At 33.1% G+C, this 20,498-nt stretch overlaps 1 protein-coding gene across 1 annotated transcript; it reads right to left on the reverse strand.

Annotated features, from left to right (window-relative positions):
• Positions 1 to 13,257: 13,257 nt before the first annotated feature.
• Positions 13,258 to 20,498, reverse strand: LOC133174386 (nucleoporin NUP35-like). The gene is made up of 11 exons (XM_061309544.1): positions 20,416 to 20,498; positions 17,868 to 17,977; positions 17,426 to 17,526; positions 17,124 to 17,238; positions 16,965 to 17,025; positions 16,775 to 16,877; positions 16,532 to 16,585; positions 16,341 to 16,410; positions 15,890 to 16,018; positions 15,486 to 15,620; positions 13,258 to 13,404 (listed from the first exon to the last, which is right to left on the reverse strand). Exons 1-11 carry the CDS (start codon positions 20,444 to 20,446, stop codon positions 13,327 to 13,329), a joined length of 987 nt encoding a protein of 328 aa, XP_061165528.1. The 5' UTR covers positions 20,447 to 20,498; the 3' UTR covers positions 13,258 to 13,326.

Here is a 20,498-nt window from a genome sequence, read left to right on the forward strand (position 1 = left end):
AACTAACGTTCTCCGTACCAGTTCCGCCTTCCGCATTTAAATTTAAACCTGGCACTTCTTTATATACATAGCAGTGACTCCGACAGAGAATTGTTACATAATTCAGTGTAGGAGATTATTGCTTTTTGTTTGAACAGATAAGCTATATCTGTGATTTTTTTCTAAAGTTTAAGATCTGTCTTAGGATATCGGCCTTTAAAGCTAGTAAATGCATGCGTTGTACTAACTGGATTTTAATGTTTAAAATACATATACTATAACCAAATATACTTTATTTAATTGTCGGTGATGATTTAGAGAAAATTAAACCGACATGGCATCCTTCAGTATTTTATTGAATTAACTTTAGCTGACTAATATATTAATATTTATACTAATAAAACTGTATTTCTCCTGTAAGATTTTTTTGAAGTAAATACAAAGTTTATTTTGTGTGAACTACACCCGATGAGAAATGAATTTATCAACTGGCATTACTCTATAAGCTAACAAGTATGTGGAAAAGAATCCATGAAAGTATTTGAATTTAAGGACAATTTAACAATGAATACTGTCTTTCATTAATTTCCTAGATAAAGTGGAAAAAGCATGCATGACAATATAAGTAACTACATGTACATGTATAAACCATATGGTAACTAAATTTTAATGGACGACCTATCTTGTGATTCACGCTACCAGATTAGCCTTGAATGTTGGATCTGACCTACATTTTCCGGATGAGTGAACAGGTTAATTTTTAGAGCAAGCCCATTTTGAAGAGCATGTAACTATAAGTCAGTGGTGACTTAACTCGGGTGGATGATGCATCAAGGGATACACACTATCAGACATGCTTCGTATGTTGGATCTGACTAACATGGTCAGTTTTTTTACGCAGATCTATTTCCAGATTCCCATAATACCGGAAAGTTCGTTTGGTGTGAGATTTAGCCTTACTTATCCATAATATTTGTGAGGGTGACTTAGAGCTATGTAACTTTAGTTACCTGTGTTTTTTTAATCAGAAAATTAAGACCTGATGATTTTTTTTTTTCAATTTAGATTCAAAATTCTCAAAATTTAAATTATTTTATTTAAAGCGTTAAGTGTTTACACCTCATACCGATCTAGATATGTACAATCAGCAAAATCTTAGTTTTCATTTTCTCTTAAAGTCTTTCTTTTCATTCTTTGACAGATATTTTTCTATCAGCTTTAAATTCCAGACCCTAACAGACCTCTGTACAAGATGTCACAATGTGCAAGCGATAATAGATAAGCATTCGTCTCCTTACTACACAAAGAATTAAAGGGCAATTACAATTGCATAAACAGTTTTAAATATGGTGTTGAGATGAAAGGTACGTAGTAAAGAAGCTTAAATCCACCTCTGTAAGGTTATTTTATATCCGGAGGCTGTAAATTCATTTGTTTATGGTGTTTTCATCCGAGATTTTTTTTTTCACTCTAGTAGAGACTTCACTAGCTTTTAGGTTTTGATCAATGCATTTTTTGTAATATTTCTAGTGATATGAACATAAAAAATAGTTTGTTTTGCAGGCAATCAGAAGTTAGAAGGTTATTCCCTATTCCCCTGGCGAACCGCATGCTGTTCCCTATTCGAATGGCGAACCGCATGCTGTGACCGGTTCCCTATTCAAATTACGGTAAGTGTCCTAATATTTTTTTTTTCAAAAAAAGTGAATAACTCATTATAATACATGTTAAAGAAGCAAATCAAAGACATCACTTAAAAAAGAAGAGTTAGGACCCCAAACCAATGTAGCTAGCCTGACCAAAATGATGACAATGGATAGAATAGGTAAACCTTGAACCAGGAGGTGGTTAACACCCTGGATCCAATATTTAGACCTTCTTCTTTTTACGGGGAAGGGGCCTGGGAAGGACCCCTCGACTATCAAAAGGAAATGAGTTTGCAAGACCGGGAACCTATTTAGCTAGCCCGGTCAAAATTGGGAAATCCCGTATATGACTGTTATAAGAGTACATAGTTCGAGGGGCTGGCTAACACCCTGGATCCCATGTTTAGACCTTCTTCTTTTTACGGGGGAGGGGCCTGGGAGAGACCCCTCGACTGTCAAAAGGAACTGAGTTTACAAGACCGGGAACCCTCGAACTATGTACTCTTATAACAGTTATATACGGAATTTTTTCAATTTTGACAGGGTTAGCTAAATAAGTTCCCGGACTTGCATACTCAATTCCTTTTGACAGTCGATGGATCCCTCCCAGGCCCCTCCCCCGTAAAAAGATGAAGGTCTAAATATTGGATCCAGGGTGTTAACCACCTCCTGGTTCAAGGTTTACTTATTCTATCCATTGTCATCATTTTGGTCAGGCTAGCTACACTGGTTTGGGGCCCTCACTCTTCTTTTTTAAGTGATGTCTTTCATTTGCTTCTTTAACATTTATTATAATGAGATATTCAAGTTTTTTTTTTGAAAAAAAATTTATCAGGACACTTACGGTAATTTGAAGAGGGAACCGGTCACAGCAGGCGGTTCGCCATTCGAATAGGGAATAGGGAATAACCTTCTAACTTCTGATTGCTTGTTTTGCAATGGTCAGATGGTGTTCGTCCGCTCCTCGTTATTATCAAGTACATAAATATATTTCCACCCTGTTTATTTATCGCCCTAATTAAATTACTATTTGTTTTAGTTATATTTAAATTAATATGTATGCACGAACTCATGACAAGATTATAAGTTGGTTGGAAAAATTATAATATTGTTAAGAGTGTTTTTTTTTTTGGGGGGGGGGGGCATTTTGGTATATTTATATGGGATATGTTATTTATTTATTTATTGGAAGTTCTACAATAAAATACAACTGAGAATAATTACTTTTTTTTTCATTACAGACTTTAGAAATATAGTAATAATTGTTATTTGAAATCATCTTTTAATCGGTTGATTTCATTTTTAATATTAATTTCAAAAGATTCAAAATAGAATAAGTATATTACTAGTATATCAAACTCTACAATTTTTCATCTTAAAGAGATATGGTCTGTAAGCGTTTTCACTGAAGATAAATGTTTGGGCAGACAAGATTAGTGCATTTTTACTTCTTAGCCAGAGTTACATGTATGTTGATATTGAAAATTACAAATTTTAAAACAGATCTCCTGGTAAATAAGGGGAAATTGATTTAACCAAAATGTCAAAATATAGATTTGTCACTTCATAAGCCAATGATATATGAAAGCAAAAACAAAAAAACAAACAAACCAAAAAAGAAAAAAAAATGCCTCAGCATGAAAACGAATGTATTTACAAATACATTTCTGCAAAATATTGGGGAAAAAATCTATTTTACATTTCTGCAAAAGGATTTCTTATGTTTCCGCAAAATGTTTTCAACAATTACATGTAGCTGCTGTTTCACAATGGACAGAGCTGGTAGCGGAAGACTAAGCAAAGAATACTAGGGTAAAATCATCTTTAGATTGACATTCAGAAGAATGTCATGTTGTAAATTTTGAATTTACTGGGTGGCACTAAATACAAAATTTACAACATTATAACTAGAAGTTGAAGGCTCTTTCGTCGAAGACTTCATAGCGGAACTGCCATGAAACGATAGATGCATTGATTTTGCAGACGGTGTTGCCATTGATTCAACTCCAGACATTGAGGCAAAAAGAACAAAAGGACTAAAACTGTTTTATTCACAGTTTATTTCTCGCTTCTTTTCGCTGCAACCCAGTATTGGACCTTTTGCAAAAACTGCAGACAACTCACATCAAAATCAGGTCACTTTGTCTTCAATAGAACGGGTGAAAGAGAGTGAGAAGGGCAGTCATAACGTTCTTTCAAGAGAACATGAAAGAGGAAACCCAAACTTTTTGCGGAATAGTTAACAAAGAATAATTGCTTAATTGTAATACTCTTTGCAGAAAGGTAATGCCTCTTACACGATACAGCATGAAGACAACAAAATACGACACAACGCTGGGGTTTATTTGAAATCAAGGACATTATAAGGACCATAGAATTTGCGAAATGCTGAATTCATATTAGATTGTTGAAAGCTCTATAACATTGTTATTTTTCAGGAGCCTGTCTTGGTTTAAAAATTGATCGTACACAGAACAGGTTTTTGCGTACCGAATCAGTTGGGGGATATAACATATCCAGATGATAGTGAATGTTACTGCATGTAGATAAATAGGGGAAGTTAACAATGGAAAAGCTTAAGTCATCCCGTTTGTCATATAGTTTAGTTGTTGATCGACCAACGTCTAGAGTCAAACATCCAAATGTGAAAAAAGATGTGGCAGATTCTGTGGTGTTTTTTTTTTTTTTGTAAAGTTTACTGAGATACAGCGTATCGAATCTAATGAATGAAAATAACTATTGTTGATAAAAAGTCGTCGATATGTCTAAATATCGAATTGAAGGCAACGACAAGAGTTTTTTAAAACAAACTCTGCTTCATAAGAATATAATTGTGCTAATAAATTTGCACAATTAATGTCCATCGGACGTCCAGCAATTTGTTGGAAGACCTGATCTCCAATACTACATAGATAGTGGATGAGGAATTCCAGCATCATTTTAATATCCACATCGGAGTACTTGTGTGTAGAATCAGAGTGATATTTATTAAAATATTTTGTACATGACCTTTCACAAGATATGAAAATTCCTGAGTTCTATTTTATTGAAGAAGCAGTTGTCTATGATGTCATGAAGCATGGTCTTTAATTTATCGTGTCTTGTGGTATTTTGGAAATATATATATGTAATTTATACGCCAATACTACTACTGTGAAATGTAGAAAAGTCATGCCTCGTTTTGATGTTGGTTTTTATGTTGAAAAAAAATGGCTATTTAAATTTTCTAAAAGTTCTTTAGAGCTTTTGAGAGTCCACATTTGACTAAAACTATACTTCTTGAATATGTTGAATTACAGTAGCCCTGAAGTTTCTCCTCTACAACAGTTAAACATGGGGACTTTATAGAACATTTACGGAATCCTAAAATGAATCTTAACTGAAAGTTTATAAGGATTTTTATGAATTTGCAGTTTAAGTAGGGTTAATCACATTCACCTCCGTTTACTGAAATGTCAAAAGTATTTAAAACTGAAATGTGGTATTGAAGAATCTTATCCTTTGGAAAGGAACTGTGAGTTTAACTTGGATATGTGGAATTACAGCCAAATTTCCTCGAGGGTTACATAAATATTACTCTTATTTTGCTGTAAAAACGTCTAATTAGCAAAGTCTTATTATGATGAAACATCTCAGTTAGCATACATTCGGTATGAAACGATTGATTGATTGATTGTATGTTGTTTTACGTCCCATTCGAGAATTTTTCACTCATATAGAGACGTCACCATATACCGGTGAAGGGCTTCAAATTTTGACCTTTACTCGGCACTCAGGGCCATTGAGCAGTGAGGGATCTGTATCGTGCCAACGCCTGCCGTGACACGGGGCCTCGGTTTTTAAGGTCTCATCCGAAGGACCCGCAACTTTCACTTCAAAGTGCCGAGCGCATGGCGAAGGAACAGTTGCTACCCATTTTTTATCGACTTAGGTCAGTCGCGGCCCGGTATGAAACGACGAATGTTACCTGTGATTGAATCTACCTCCAGTTGACCTTTGATTAAGATGCACTATTTGATTTCATCTTTGAAAAGTTTTAGTAACACATGTAATTCACAATAGATCTGCCTTAAAAATCTCGAATCCGGACTCTTAAGAGGAAAAAATGAAGGCAAAGTCTGACATTAAAATAAAGATTGGTGGAATATTTCCATACAAACTTTCCATTCAATGATTTAAGTAAGACACTGAGAAATATGTCTGCTTCAGAAATTTTACCTTAGTCATTCATCCATTTGAAAATTTAAATTTAATACAGTTCGAAAAAAGAAAACCCCAAAACGCATCATCCAAACAGGTTTGGTAAATTCTACACTTTCAACAGAAAATGTCGATGAATTAAGTAATGTTCCCACAGAAAGCAGAATCACTTGGTGACTCACTTAAATATGCAAGGCAAAAAAAGACAAAGAATATAGCTCATATAGTACATGTATTATCATCTCACATAAATTTTAGTGTACCTACTTATTTTTGTACACATATATATGAATTGTAAAAACATAACTCTCATTGAAAAATATGTAGAAATTACTTACAAAAGGCACTATACAAGTACATGTATATTGTGTGTGCTAAATGTTGTTCTGTGTGCAATGTAATTGATAGACGTTTTGCTCAATGTAATGAAGGAATATTTCCAAAAACCTTTGACTCGTTTTGATTTCATCAAGGTAGACAAAATTGACTAACTAGATACACACGTGATTACCCCTTATTGACCCCGAGTAAGAAATATGCCATATACTCGTATCAGGGACCTATATACTCACTTAGTATATAGGTCCCTGCTCGTATTGTATGTCTGTATCAAAACAATAAGTAACAGGTAAAACATGTGTTTAATATTCACAAATTCAAAAGGAAAAACAAACTGAAAAAAAAAAACATAAATTGAAATGTGATGTCTCCAAGGTGACCTTTGTGTCATGTTTCTAAAGGAAATAGGATACTCCAAGAAAATTTAAAATGGAAATTTGCAAAACTGAGTCCCTACTAGATATATCATTGCTAAAACTCATCACAGTTTTCCTAAACCCATCCTCATTCGATATATATCGGTATGTATTACGAAAACATACTCGAAACAATATGTAAAGTGGGACTTTTTTTCCGTGAAAACTAGATTTACTATTATGTGTTCAAACAGTTTAAACCTAATGAATTATATGTATTGAAGCATTAATATCAAGAAAAGATCGATATTAAGGACATTATTTGATATTTCAATTTTTGTCATGTTTTTGCATTGTACATATATCAATATACCAAGGTAGATATGAAAATACAGATTTTGAGGAGAATGTAAGCATGCATATAAGGAAGGCTTTGTATGGAAAAACTTCGTGATAAATATCAGTTTTAGCAATGATAAAAAACATGTTCAAACTGCTTCTTAAATTTCTTTAACATATTTTTTATACTCCTACGTCCTTAAAAGTTACACAACACTGCCAAAGTCCATTGGTAGTGAAGAGGAAGTAGCTATCATAATCAATGCGAATTTCAATGCACAGAGGTACACTTACAAGAAAACGTGACACACAAGTACTACTTCATATCAAACACCTGTTTCCTTCTAAAAAACATCTCAAAAACAGTGTAATTAACCTACCGACTTTCTTATGCAAAAGAATCATTAAATGTTAAATGTGAATATATGCCGAATTTTATTGTAGATAACAATATGGTTGTGTTTTCTCAGTAGAAAAATATTCCACGGATCTCAAGGCGGCTCATTGGAATTCTAGAACCCAGATCGGTATTGCGTGTCAAAGGATGTGTAAACTCGTACTCGTTTTTGTACAAACTAGAATTTGATAGTATTCAACTTGACATGAAAAACATTAAAGAAAATAATTTATACAGCTCAAAAAACTTGTCAAATGTACGTTTTGGAAATATAGATATTGCTATATACTAACAAAGGCGCAAAAGAATATGAAGAATTTCGCAATTTTATTTAAGTCTTTATATCCATATTTGATCATTTACTTTGTAGTATTTACTTGCTCCCCTTTAATCACGAATAACAAACCTTAATGCAAATAGGCTATTATAAACTAAGTTTTCACAAAACCTTTTTCGGAATTGAGCACCGTTGTCGCTAGAGTTTTTGAATTTATAAATTGATAGCATGTTTTGAGTAAGGTCCGGTCTTCTTTATTTGATCCCAAATGTTTTTATTTGGGTTTGAATTGGGACTGTTCCAGGACAACATATGTGTAAACTACATTTCGTTTGAGAAACCCTCAAGTGCTGAGTTATAGCATAATGCTGACATAATACATGCAAATCGTTTTGAGGGGAATACTTAACAAGTACACATGGTACTAACATCTTTTATTTTCTTCTGATGAGCACAGGAGAGTTTCTCAAAAGCAGAGCATTTTCTTTATATAGGGAATAGGGAAACAATCCCGATTAAAACTTAATCTAAAGCAGTTGAGGAAATTCTGTGTGAAATGTGAGGAATTTGATTAAACTATGCCAACGGCTTTAAAAAGGACTTGTGGAAGATACTTCAGCGGGAATGGTACTCCAAAAAAAGTTTTGTGAAAATAATTCATATATTGCATTTTAAATCGCATGCCTAATTGCATTTAGGGTTTTACTCATGCAAAAAGGGGTAACTAAGTACTACAAAGAGAGTTACCGTTCATGAATATAAATTTTTTTTTACTAAAATTGCAAAATCCATCATGGATTTTCTTAATGCTTTTTCTTAGTAGAATTATATTTATTTCCAATTTATACATTTAATAAGTTCACAATTGAAAAGCATGTTAGGTTTAAAAGTTTTGTTCTTGTTGTTGTTGTTGTTGTTTTTTTGTTTTTTTTTTTGTTTTTTTGTTTTTTTTGTTTTTTTTTTTTTGAGATGTAAAATCTACAAAAGAATTTTTTTTTTTTAATTCTGTCTATGTTTTTTAATCTTCTCTGTCTGGAGACAAATCTTGACACATGTTAATTCTTCAGAGATGATTCATCATCCTTTAAGGCCATCTGACTATTTGGACTTCATCGGAACGTATGTCAGTCATCAGTCTAAAACCTAAGAGTCCCTCAAATGGACTCTGAAAGTTGCTTTTCGGTAGGCTAGTAATTTGTACTTCAGGTGAGGATGACTATTATGTATTTTTCCTCTTTTGATCCCTTATAGATGATGTGTTTCGTTTTGGAACGATTGGAATATTTGGCTCATATGTTTTATAACGATCCAACGGTTCAAAGAAAATGTTGTCTTTTCTGTTTGCTTTTTTGGATATTATAATAATAATTACAAAACAACAATGCTGTCTTGAACTTGCCTATTCCATTCTTGAACAAATCCACTGTCACCATCATACTCAGCTAAGTAATTTTTGTATTTCCCTATATGATTGCTTTGGATCTCCCTCTAGGTTGAGGATATTTTATGTACACAGTAAATTCATTTATAAATTGCCATTTCCTAAACCATTTCAATATAAATTTCAGAACATTATAACATATAGTGAATTCTACTACGGTTATTGCAAATATCAAAGAGAGGCCGCGACCATTATTCTCCAAGATAAAGCTATCAATATGGTATTATTTGAAATAGTCGCTTGGCAATGATTATACTTGTTCGGAAATCTTCTTGACCGTTAACCTTGCAATTCACCTAGAAAAAGAGAACATATACGGACCGTTGGTGATCAAGATGTAATGCTGTTGCCTAATGCGATTTATTAAACTTTACTTTATTATTAAAAATTACTTTATTTACATCTTTCTATTTGCTCTAGTTTTATTTATCCGCTGTAATGGCAAAATAAACCAATGTTAATAATTTCACTGTAGTGATTTGACCTTTCATCAGTTAAAGGGATAGAGAGCTTGCGAATTCAAACTGAAGTGACCACTCGTGACTGCTTTTTAAGAAAACATGAAAATCACTGTGGGCGAAATCAAAGTCGTACACTCTGGTTCAAGTAAACAAATTTTGAAAATATTATTGTATATTGTTTGGTCAACATGACTTTTGACCAACTATTTTCACAATTAGCTATCGAAGTTAATGTATACACCCTGAGGCGAGTGGAGCTAGGTTGTCTTCATTTTATAATCCATGGGTAAACCAGGGACCTATATACTAATATTACATGTATATAGGTCCCTGGACAAACAAACACTTCGTAATTAACTGTGGTATATATCAAATATTGAATTGTCCAACCATATTATGGTGCAGACTCCATTTACACAAAGCACTGGTCAGGTAATACAGTATTTATATCAGCTGTCTTCTAGCATTGTTGATAATTGAAATCGGATCACCACATTCTTACAAATACATTTATTCATGATACAACAAATCAATTTTTGTAATAAATACCATAAGTGATCAATTCTTGTGTGAAAGGTCGTGACTGTGTATTATATTATACATGGTATACTATGCTTGAACATGACATTCCAAAGAATTAAGACGTTCGATCTGCTGTTGTGTAAGTATAAGCATTACATCACTGTTCATTGTCTGACGTCATGGCGTCAGACAGTATTAGATTTAGCCAAGGCTTGTTGGTCAAGTCGTTCAATAGAATTCTTGTGATAACTTGATCTTGGAAACTTCATACTATCTAATCTATTAATTGGCGAGCATGTGGAGTAAAGGAAACATGCTAAACACCCAAACAAGCCAGAGTATTGGAGCTGATATCATTATTATCACATTATACATTACAGGTTACATAACATTTGGCCATTCTCGAAAATTGCATTATTCATGTCCAGCAAAAACAGAAGGAATGAAGCTGGTCAGGTCAACACTATCAGATAAACTACTGATTGGATGTTTATTTTCAATGCATGCACTATGTCCCTCTACCTTTAGAATTTTTATAAATCTACACATATTCATAATTAGCAGACGTTTCATTTTTTCATAGTTTAAAAAAATATCAAAGTGAAGGATAGATGTTGAATATTCTTTTGCTTTAAATTAATTGCAAAGATATTAGCTCATTTGAAACACGTTTATTATTTTTAATAAGACATTTCTTAATTATCAAAATTGTTCACCAATTGATGTTTAGATTTTTATGTGTTGTAACTTTTTCTTTCAAAAGCACTGGTTATATCTTTCTATTCATTAACAAGCCCGTTGGAATAAATTTCAGAAAATTTCAGTTTCGGGTGGACACAATAAAGGAAAAATTCCTTATCGGGCATAAAAAAAATTATCCAAAGTTAATATCTACATAATTCAGGGGACACAAGCATAAAGTAGCTATGTATAAATCCTCGAAAAAAAAAAGAATTTAAAAATAATATAATGTATATAGAATCACGTCTCTGATACAATAAACTCATGTCCACGTTTCTGAATTGAACTTTTCTTGTTTCCAGTGCTCAGAAGAATTCATTTCATGACTCAGAGTCATGTTGATTACATTGGATTTAACTTTTCTTGATTCTTCGGGTAAAAATAAATTTGCTCAAGTCAGACAAGCTTTTTAGGAAAGCTAATACTTGTACTGATATAGTGTGTAGCTTTGTGTAGTGTACTGGTGTTTCGAGTTTTATTAAAATCAGACCAAACGCTGTTAAAGGTGTAATGTTTTGAGAAAAAAAAATCACAGATTTTTTGGTTCTTTTTGTACTACGGCAACACTTTTCGTCGATATAAAAACGTAAGAAAATCAGAGATTACAGAGCTCACCTCGACGAATGTTCCCTTAAGAAAGGAAAAGTCCCAAACTAATAATCTAGTATTGTGCATCCCTAGATGTAACATTTATGCAATTTTGGTCCGATAGGGCTTGCAGGTACTTGAGAATGGACTTACCTAAAAACTTTAAACTAGTCACTCATCCAGAAAATGTAAGTCATATCCAACATCTGAAGCAAGTTTGAGAGTGTTCATCCTGTGATGCATCATCCATGCAAGTTTGGTTCAGATAGCCCTTATAGTTTACTTTAACCTGGTCACTCATCTGGAAAATGTCGGTCAGATACTAGTGTTGTACCGATAATCAGAAAACATCGATTGTTGCCGAAAAAACGCTACCGATTCCGATGATCGATTATAATTTTTCATAATCGATCATCGGAAACATACTTCTAATACAATACATTCTAGAATTATCCATTTCTGGTTTAAAATTTATTTCTTCTTAATGAAAAAATGGCTCTACATCCGATACTAGCCAACTAGCATGAAGCAGAGGTGATTAAGAACCGAAAGGTGCATATATAGAAAGTGTAAAAGAAGCAAAACAACAAAGAAAATAAAATATTGTATATTTTATATATTCATGTTAAAGGAATAATATGAAATAATTGTAGTAGTCTGCTTTTTATATACAAAACTATGACATCCGATTATAATCGGTAAAATCGCATCAGAAGCAGTAACCGATTCCAACCGATGATCGATTATGAAAATTACCCGATGTCCCATCACTATCAGATACAGCATCCGAAGCAAACCTGGTAGTGAGCATCTTTAGATGTATCATCCATGCAAGTTTGGTCAACAAAGGGCTCAAAATTACTTGGAAATGAGACCTGCTCTAAAAACTTTAACCTGGTCACTCATCCGGAAATTGTATGTCAGATTCAGCATCCGAAGCAAGTCCAGTAGTGTGCATCCTTAGATGTATCATCCATGCAAGTTTGGTCAATATAGGGCTTATAGTTAGTTGGAAATGAAACCTGCTCTAAAAACTTTAACCTGGTCACTCTTCCAGAAAATGTAGGTCAGATCCAGCATCCGAAGCAAGCATTGTAGTGTGCATCCTTAGATGTCTCATTCGTGCAAGTTTGGTCAAAATAGGGCTTATAGTTACTTGGAAATGAAACCTGCTCCAAAAACTGTAACCTGCTCTAAGAACTTTAACCTGCTCCAAAAACATTAACCTGTCATTCTTCAGCTGAAATTGCAGCATCTGAAACCTTGACTGGAACGGAACATACTAGAAGCATCCTCCATGCATCTCTGATTAATATAGGGCACAGAAGTACTTGAAAAGGAAACTGCACCAAAAACTTTAACCTGGGACGTCGACACCGACGCCGAGGGTATTATATAAGCTCTCCCAACTTCGCTGAGGTGAGCTAAAAACGATATTTTATAATTATCACTATTTGTGAGGTCTTCGATTTGGCAACCTAAAAAATACCCGTCCAAGGGCACAACCAGACATTTTTCAGTTTGGGGGCACTACAAAGCAAAAATTCCTTGACAAGAAAATAAAAAAAAAAGGTCATCAGAAGTTATTACTGAGGACACACAAGCATAAAGTAGCTATGCTAGTATGTTGAAGTTAAGATCATTGATTTGATCTCCCTAAAAGTGATCTGTGCTAACCGACAACACGGAGATGTGGGACACAACTTTTCTCAGGTCATCAAGCAATTTCTCAATTTCCTTAGAATTCAAAACAGTACATTTTTTTTCTAAATGTTGATTTGAGAATACATATATGTGGAAGATTGTGTCTGTTCCTGCAGCAGACAACCACCGACTGCCAACTGGAGCATGAACAAGACTTAGTTCATAACCCCCTTCAACCCCCCCCCCCCCCCAACCCCAATATAAAAAAAATTATATACTGACTACAGCTTATATAGCTTCCGAAAACAAATTATAAAATAAAAGCTATTAAAACATATATGTATTTATTAGGAAAACAATTCATTGCACAATATAAAATATTTTCTCCTGAGTTTGTCACCAGCCAAACATATATTCCATTGTCTTACCAAGGAAAGAGGAATTTTTCTGGGGGGTCTGATTGTTTTTCACAACCTACAAAATAAATGAAAGTGATTGTGAATTATTCCTCTGAAAGCTCTATGAAAAGAAGTCTATTTTATTGGCTGTTAATTAACTACTACACTTGCAGGCAATTCAAATGTTGTTATATACAAGATTGCAAAGATTGGATTTAATCAAAATCAGTTCAATTTAGTGCATCACATATAATTATACTGGTATACATGTATCTGGATACAAACTGCATTAATAAAAATATTTTTTCTTTGTTTCTGCCAACATTGTTCTGATGAACCTATCTCTCCTTTACCCATCATATTTATATCTCTCCTTTAAAGCGACACTGTGACGCACACACGGGAAAACTGACAAACATAGAATTTTTACATGACCCTTGCAAATTTTGTTCAATTCCTAAAAGTATTAGGTTTCAGAAAATTACAGGTTTGGGAACCTAAAAAATCTATTTTTATGGAGAGAAAAATAATTTCTGTATAGCCCAACACGAAAATATTGTTTTACTATTTCCTCCTTATTGTACGCGTGCGCAGAAAAGTTTAAGAAGTTACCATGGTCTCAAGTACCAAAAAATGAATGTCGGTAGACCAAGAATTTTGATACAATCTTCAAAAAAAAGACTATTAGAATATATTTCTCACCTTTGCATGCTCCGATTGAATGTTGTTTACAAGTTTACGCTAAAAATAAAAGTGACGTGACCTTGACATGCACGATAACAACGAAACGGTAGATACAACCTTTGTTTTTCCGGCACTTTTATTGTGCAGTCTTTTCCTGCTCTGCAGTGCAATTTAGTTGTCATATTCTCGCTATACTCGTAATTTTCATTAATCTTTCGCTTTATGATACAGATATCTTAAAAGAAACACATGATTTTGACCCATTATGTAACTTTAACCATCATGTTTATATCTCTCCTTTACCAATCGTGTTTATATCTCACCTTTACCATCATGTTTATATCTCTCCTTTACCATCATGTTTATATCATGTTTATATCTCTCCTTTACCATCATGCTTATAACTCTCCTTTACCATCATGTTTATATCTCTCCTTTACCAATCATGTTTATATCTCTCCTTTAACCATCATGTTTATATCTCTCCTTTACCATCATGTTTATATCTCTCCTTTACCAATCGTGTTTATATCTCACCTTTACCATCATGTTTATATCTCTCCTTTATTCATCATGTTTATATCTCTTTTAACCATCATGTTTATATCTCACCTTTACCATCATGTTTATATCTCTCCTTTACCTCTCATGTTTATATCTCTTCTTTATCCATCATGTTTTTATATCTCTTATCAATCTTGTCTATGTCTTTCCTTTACCAATCATGTTTATACACCTTTATGCATCATCATGTTAATATCTCTCCTTTTCCAATCATGTTTATATCTTTCCTTTATTTATCATATTTCTTCTTTATCCATCATGTTTATATCTCTCCTTTACCAATCGTGTTTATATCTCACCTTTACCATCATGTTTATATCATGTTTATATCTCTCCTTTACCATCATGTTTATATCTCTCCTTTACCATCATGTTTATATCTCTCTCCTTTACCATCATGTTTATATCTCTCCTTTACCATCATGTTTATATCTCTTCTTTACCCATCATGTTTATATCATGTTTATATCTCTTCTTTACCATCATGTTTATATCTCTTCTTTACCCATCATGTTTATATCTCTCCTTTACCAATCGTGTTTATATCTCTCCTTTACCATCATGTTTATATCTCTCCTTTACCATCATGTTTATATCTCTTCTTTACCCATCATGTTTATATCATGTTTATATCTCTTCTTTACCATCATGTTTATATCTCTTCTTTACCCATCATGTTTATATCTCTCCTTTACCATCATGTTTATATCTCTCCTTTACCATCATGTTTATATCATGTTTATATCTCTCCTTTACCATCATGCTTATATCATGTTTATATCTCTTCTTTACCATCATGTTTATATCTCTTCTTTACCATCATATTTAAAGAAATGCAACTCTTTTGTTCTCTACTTAATTTTAACCTATACATACACAATCAAAGAAAGGTAACTTTAATTTCCTCACCTCGTGGTCACTCCTGGCAGCTTTGTATGCCGCTGTGAGGGGCCGGATGGGGGTGTTTCTTGTAGCAGTTGATGTGTTGAGGTCCATTGTATGTTCCTCTGGAACACTGGCTTTTCTATCTCTCTCCATGACAGCCTACAACCACTCAGAGTTGTTTTATTGCTTTTAAATCACTAGTGTTAGGAAACATGTTTAATGGCCAGTGCTATTATTCTACACTAGTTTCCAAACAAAGTTACATAAGAAATTAAACTATTTCTGTCTGGAAAGAAGCTGAGATAAATTTTTTTTTTTATTTTTACATGATGAGAAGTAATGATGGTCTATTGATTCAAGAGTTCATTCTGCTGGTTTCTTTAATAACAAAAAAAAAAGAAAAAGGAAAATTTCAGTTGATATTTCACCTTATCTATACATGGTTTGACGCCAATCATCACACAGTTATTGAAGATTTTTCCGTCTTTACTAAGCGCTTTCTTGGCTTGTAGTTTAGACTGGTAATGGAGATGCATCCAATTTCCTTCTGTTGCAATCTGAAATGATTCCACAGATAGGATTTTTTTTTTCATTCTCCTTACAAGATTTTCATATATAACCCACTCTAAAAAGCATCATTGTACATCATTGTATGCTTCACTGATTGAAAAGCACACTGCTTATAAAACTATATAGGTGGCTTGAAAAAATAGCTTCTAACCAATGTTTACCGATTGATGAAAGAAGTGGTATTCATAAGACACAAAGGGGAAATCTTCAGCAGATGTAAATATTATTAATTAAACAGTATAAAAAATAATTTTAATCTCTTTAGTTTTACAATTAGACACAGACTGAGATGTAGCTCATCTAACTTACCTCATATTTTAAAATATTCCCATACTGTGAAAACTGTTGTAAGAAATAAGAGGCTGCTGCAGCTTGAAATCTGGAAAGGAAGTCAAAGTTGGACAGTTTCTCTTTTATGCAGAATCTAATTTCTTTCAAATCCTTGTAAAAATTTTCATTCTTTTGTTCATGTCAAAAAAAAAATTACATAGAGACCTCACCCAAACACTGTGACCCATGTTTCATCAAGGGCATCATCAGCTGTCAACATTTCTCTGGGGAAAAAAAAGCATTACTGAGTCATATACATGTATCATAATATGTATATACTTTTTAATTACTCTCCAAGGAATATAAACTATAACTTGCAGGAACATGACATTTAGCTTTAAAAAAATTCCTAAAATTAAACTAAAATTTATTTGTGGTGATTTCCAATACCAAGAGACAAAATAAATATTTACCCTTGTGTGTAAAATGGGTCTATTTGGGCAGGAGAGAGCCCCATTGAATTGTCAAGCATAAAACTTTGGCTCCCTCCATGAGGTGTCTCACTGTGTAAAATACCTACAAGAAAAATGGTAATTACATCAAAACAAACATACATTCAAATTTAAGATTAGAACATATAAGAGTTTGTGCTGATATACTGACTTGCTGTAGGTGGGGCACCCATACCAGGAGTGTGAGCTGATTTCATGTGTAAACTGTGATCCTAAAATGATATAAAAAGAAACTTTTTGTCTTCCATTCTTCTTAGTAGTGAATGATGCCAACAGTAAATGTACATTCATTAAACACTGTATTTCTTACATGATGAGGTGTGTGGGGTGCATGAAATGAACCAGACAAAGCACTTGTTGGACTTGTCATGAGTCCTTTGATTGGAGGAGCTCCAATTCTCTCTTTTGGTCGCAATACTTCTGCCCTGCAGAAAAGCAAAACAAGTCTCATTTTTAAGCAAAATTACATTTTTGTGACTTTTCAAAACACTGCTATGGTTAATGGCATTGAATTTTGGCAAATTCAACTTTCAGTAAGCTGATGCCATGACTAATAATTGCAAAATTAAATAAGAGCTGAAATTTCTAGTTTTAATATGGTAATAAATGTACCTTGGCCTTGAGCCAGTATGATGACTTGTAGGAGAGGTAACTGAAGACCCTCTCTGAGTTGAGGATTGGGGACTTGAAGTTGACCAGTGTTGTGGACCTGGCTAAAATATCCAAAAAGACATGATAATATTCATTTATACGGATCAATTCAGATATCATTATAAGGTATATGTTCACATTAATACTGCAATTGTGGAATCAATATATATATTCTTTTTCTTTAAACATATAAATAAAATTTCACTAAAATGATCATTATCTCATTTGGGTTATTGATTCTGACCTAATTACAAGTATCTGTCATATTCTAATGAATAGGTTTATTGAAATAAGAAAAGATTTTATAGCCAAATTTTAAAAAAATGTCAATGCAGGACACTTTGAGAAGGGTGGGAAGGGATGAGGATCTAAAAATAAATTAAATGTGACTTATATCACATACACTGTGATGGATGGATTCTCCCATCAAAAAGCTTGGTAAAAACTGTGACTGGTGGGGAGAGGTAGGACTTGTGGGGGACCCCATTGTCATTGGCTCCATCCCTAAGCTACCTACAAGGAAAGAATACATGTTATAAAATATAAGTGACCGGAATAAAAGAATGTTTATAATAAAACAGGAACAAATAATTCTTATCTACACATATACTACAAACAATTCAGACAGTTCTGAATGTCAACATTTGAAGTGTGGAAAAAATGCTGCAAAAATGTGGGGTTTTATTTCTTTTAATAATTAACATATGGATTATTTTGGTAGAAGATATACACAACTTCAAAAAAGATTAATTTGGTGGTTATTTTCAATGCAACCTCCTTTTGTATTTTTCAAAATCGATCCACTCCATTTTGCTTTGTACACTGCAAAAATATGGGACATATTCTAACTGTGGGCTTGTCTTGAGACACAGTTAAATTATCCTGAATAGGAACATAACAGTCTACTTGGGTTATAACATCCCAAATAGAATATAAAATTTACAATGCAAAGAATATTAAAAGCTTCACCACATGAAAATGACAACATGGAACAAAATTAAAACTTAACCAGGTTCAGTACAATCTCTTAATTTGGCTATATAGCTTGAAATAGCTATATAGCTTTATTAAGCTATTCAAAATAGCTTGATTTAGCTATTTATATGCAGTTTTTCACAAAAAATATTTTTGTAAGAAATAGACAAAAAGTCGTATGTATTTGACTATTCATATATGTACTATGGGCTATCGAAACAACAAGCAAAATGAAAGATACCTCTAACTTTGCAACTTTTGAATACTTCTAAGCAAAAGATAAATTTCTATTGTTTGAGTAACTGTCCACTACCTTATGTGCATTGAGGCATGGATAAGTATAATTATTATACTTCTGTTAAAATGTTTCCCATATCATGTATATAAAGTTAAGAAGGTAAAATAACTATCTTTATAGTCTCAAAATGTCCACACATAGCAAAGCTATACCCCGGGGTATAGTTTTTGCTATCCACCTCTCAGAAAATTTTCATGCAATTTTTGCCACCAATTTTGATTTCCTGTAATCAATCTATAGACTTATAATGTCATCCTGACTTCATTAGCATTGTGATGTCATCAGGATTTCAGCTCATTCTAGCAGTGTTATCTTATTCCAAATACTTGTTCAAAACTTTTATAATTATTTTTTATTCATGTTTTTACTATCGAACTGTAGTGTCAGGTAAATCCAACCCTGAGAAATTATGATATACACCAGTATAATAAAACGCTTATCCACTGGCTGTGAGTGGGATAGCTCTTTCATCAAACCCTTGACAGGAACTATTCCCCTGGTGCAAGCCCTCGGGGAATAGTTCCTGTCGCGGGTTTGATAAAAGAGCTATCCCACTCACAGCCAGTGGATAAGTGTATATTGCTTCTCACTGTACTGAATTATTACCAATCAATTATCCTGTTGACCATAATTGGCCTCCTTTATAATTTCATTGAAGAAGTAACTGTATCAATTGCGTTATACATGTATAGCCCAAAAACTTTTAGAACTTTGAGTACAAAGTCTCTCAAGATTTTAATGAGTGATTTTTACATGCATCAATTTCAGATGAGTTCAAGGTTGAATATCATCACTGCACCAAGGTGCGACTTTTTGTGCATGCTGAAAAAATTACACATTTAAGAAAAAAGTTTGATAAAATAGCTAAATTAAGCTATTCTGAATAGCTTAATAAAGCTATATAGCTAAATAAAGCTATATAGCTAAATCAACAGATTGTACTGGACCTGTTAGGCCAAAAAAATAATAGTCTTGTTTCCTGCTACCCGACCTACCCTATTTTTTTGCACCCGACCCTAAAGTTTCTTTTTTAGTTTTGGAAGAAAAACAATTAGGAATTTCCAGAATTTCAACGTTCCATCACCGTAATCAGTTTCCGTGTTAACACAAAACAAGCATTTCATGAAATTATTGGTTTAAATATGGACTTTCATAAAATACCATTTGAGTTGTGCATAAAAAGACATGAAAGTTATAATTTTAAAAGACAATATTGACCTGTGACATGTTTAATTTGATCTTGTATTAGTTCATATCCAAAAAATGCAGTCAGAAAAAAATAAAATAAAAAAATAAAATAACTTTCCTACCTACCTACCCTATTTTTTCAGGCTGGTAGCAGGAAACAAGACTATTATTTTTTTTTGGCCTTAACTATTTTTCCTTACTGTTTATGATATTGATCCCACACAATTTGGCTAAGTATCTTATTTATTTATCTATTTTGCTTTGTAAATGTATATCCTATCTGAGAAACTTTAGCACAATCGGCTATTATATGCCATTTGGGCAAGTGGTTCCAACCTGTAGATTGTAGAAGGTCCCCAGACTGGGGTCTACTTTCACTTTAATCTGAAGTCTCAGCACCAAAGCTAGGGTCACCAGAGTTTAAGCATTTTATCATAAAATTATTCTTAAAATTGTGAAATAATATTCACAAATAAACAGTTCATATTACCGTGGGCATCAAATCCTTGCGATGAAAACATTTTGAATTTTGTTCACTGACGTAAACGTGACTTCCGGAGTGTGAATTTAAGG

The sequence above is a fragment of the Saccostrea echinata genome, unplaced genomic scaffold (assembly GCF_033153115.1).
Source record: "Saccostrea echinata isolate AGI-Se365-2 ecotype Australia unplaced genomic scaffold, CSIRO_AGI_Sech_v1 ptg000001l, whole genome shotgun sequence".
Classification (NCBI taxonomy): Eukaryota; Metazoa; Mollusca; class Bivalvia; order Ostreida; family Ostreidae; genus Saccostrea; species Saccostrea echinata.

Bases quoted from the DNA above. Each gene is read 5' to 3' on its own strand.
- LOC133174386 (XM_061309544.1), bottom strand. From the start codon at position 20,446: ATGTTTTCATCGCAAGGATTTGATGCCCACG. The intron at 17,239-17,425 runs GTACATTTATTA...GCTTTTCTGCAG, and splicing joins CATACTGGCTCAAGGCCAAG to GGCAGAAGTATTGCGACCAA. The intron at 17,026-17,123 runs GTAAGAAATACA...ATATCATTTTAG, and splicing joins CACCCCACACACCTCATCAT to GATCACAGTTTACACATGAA.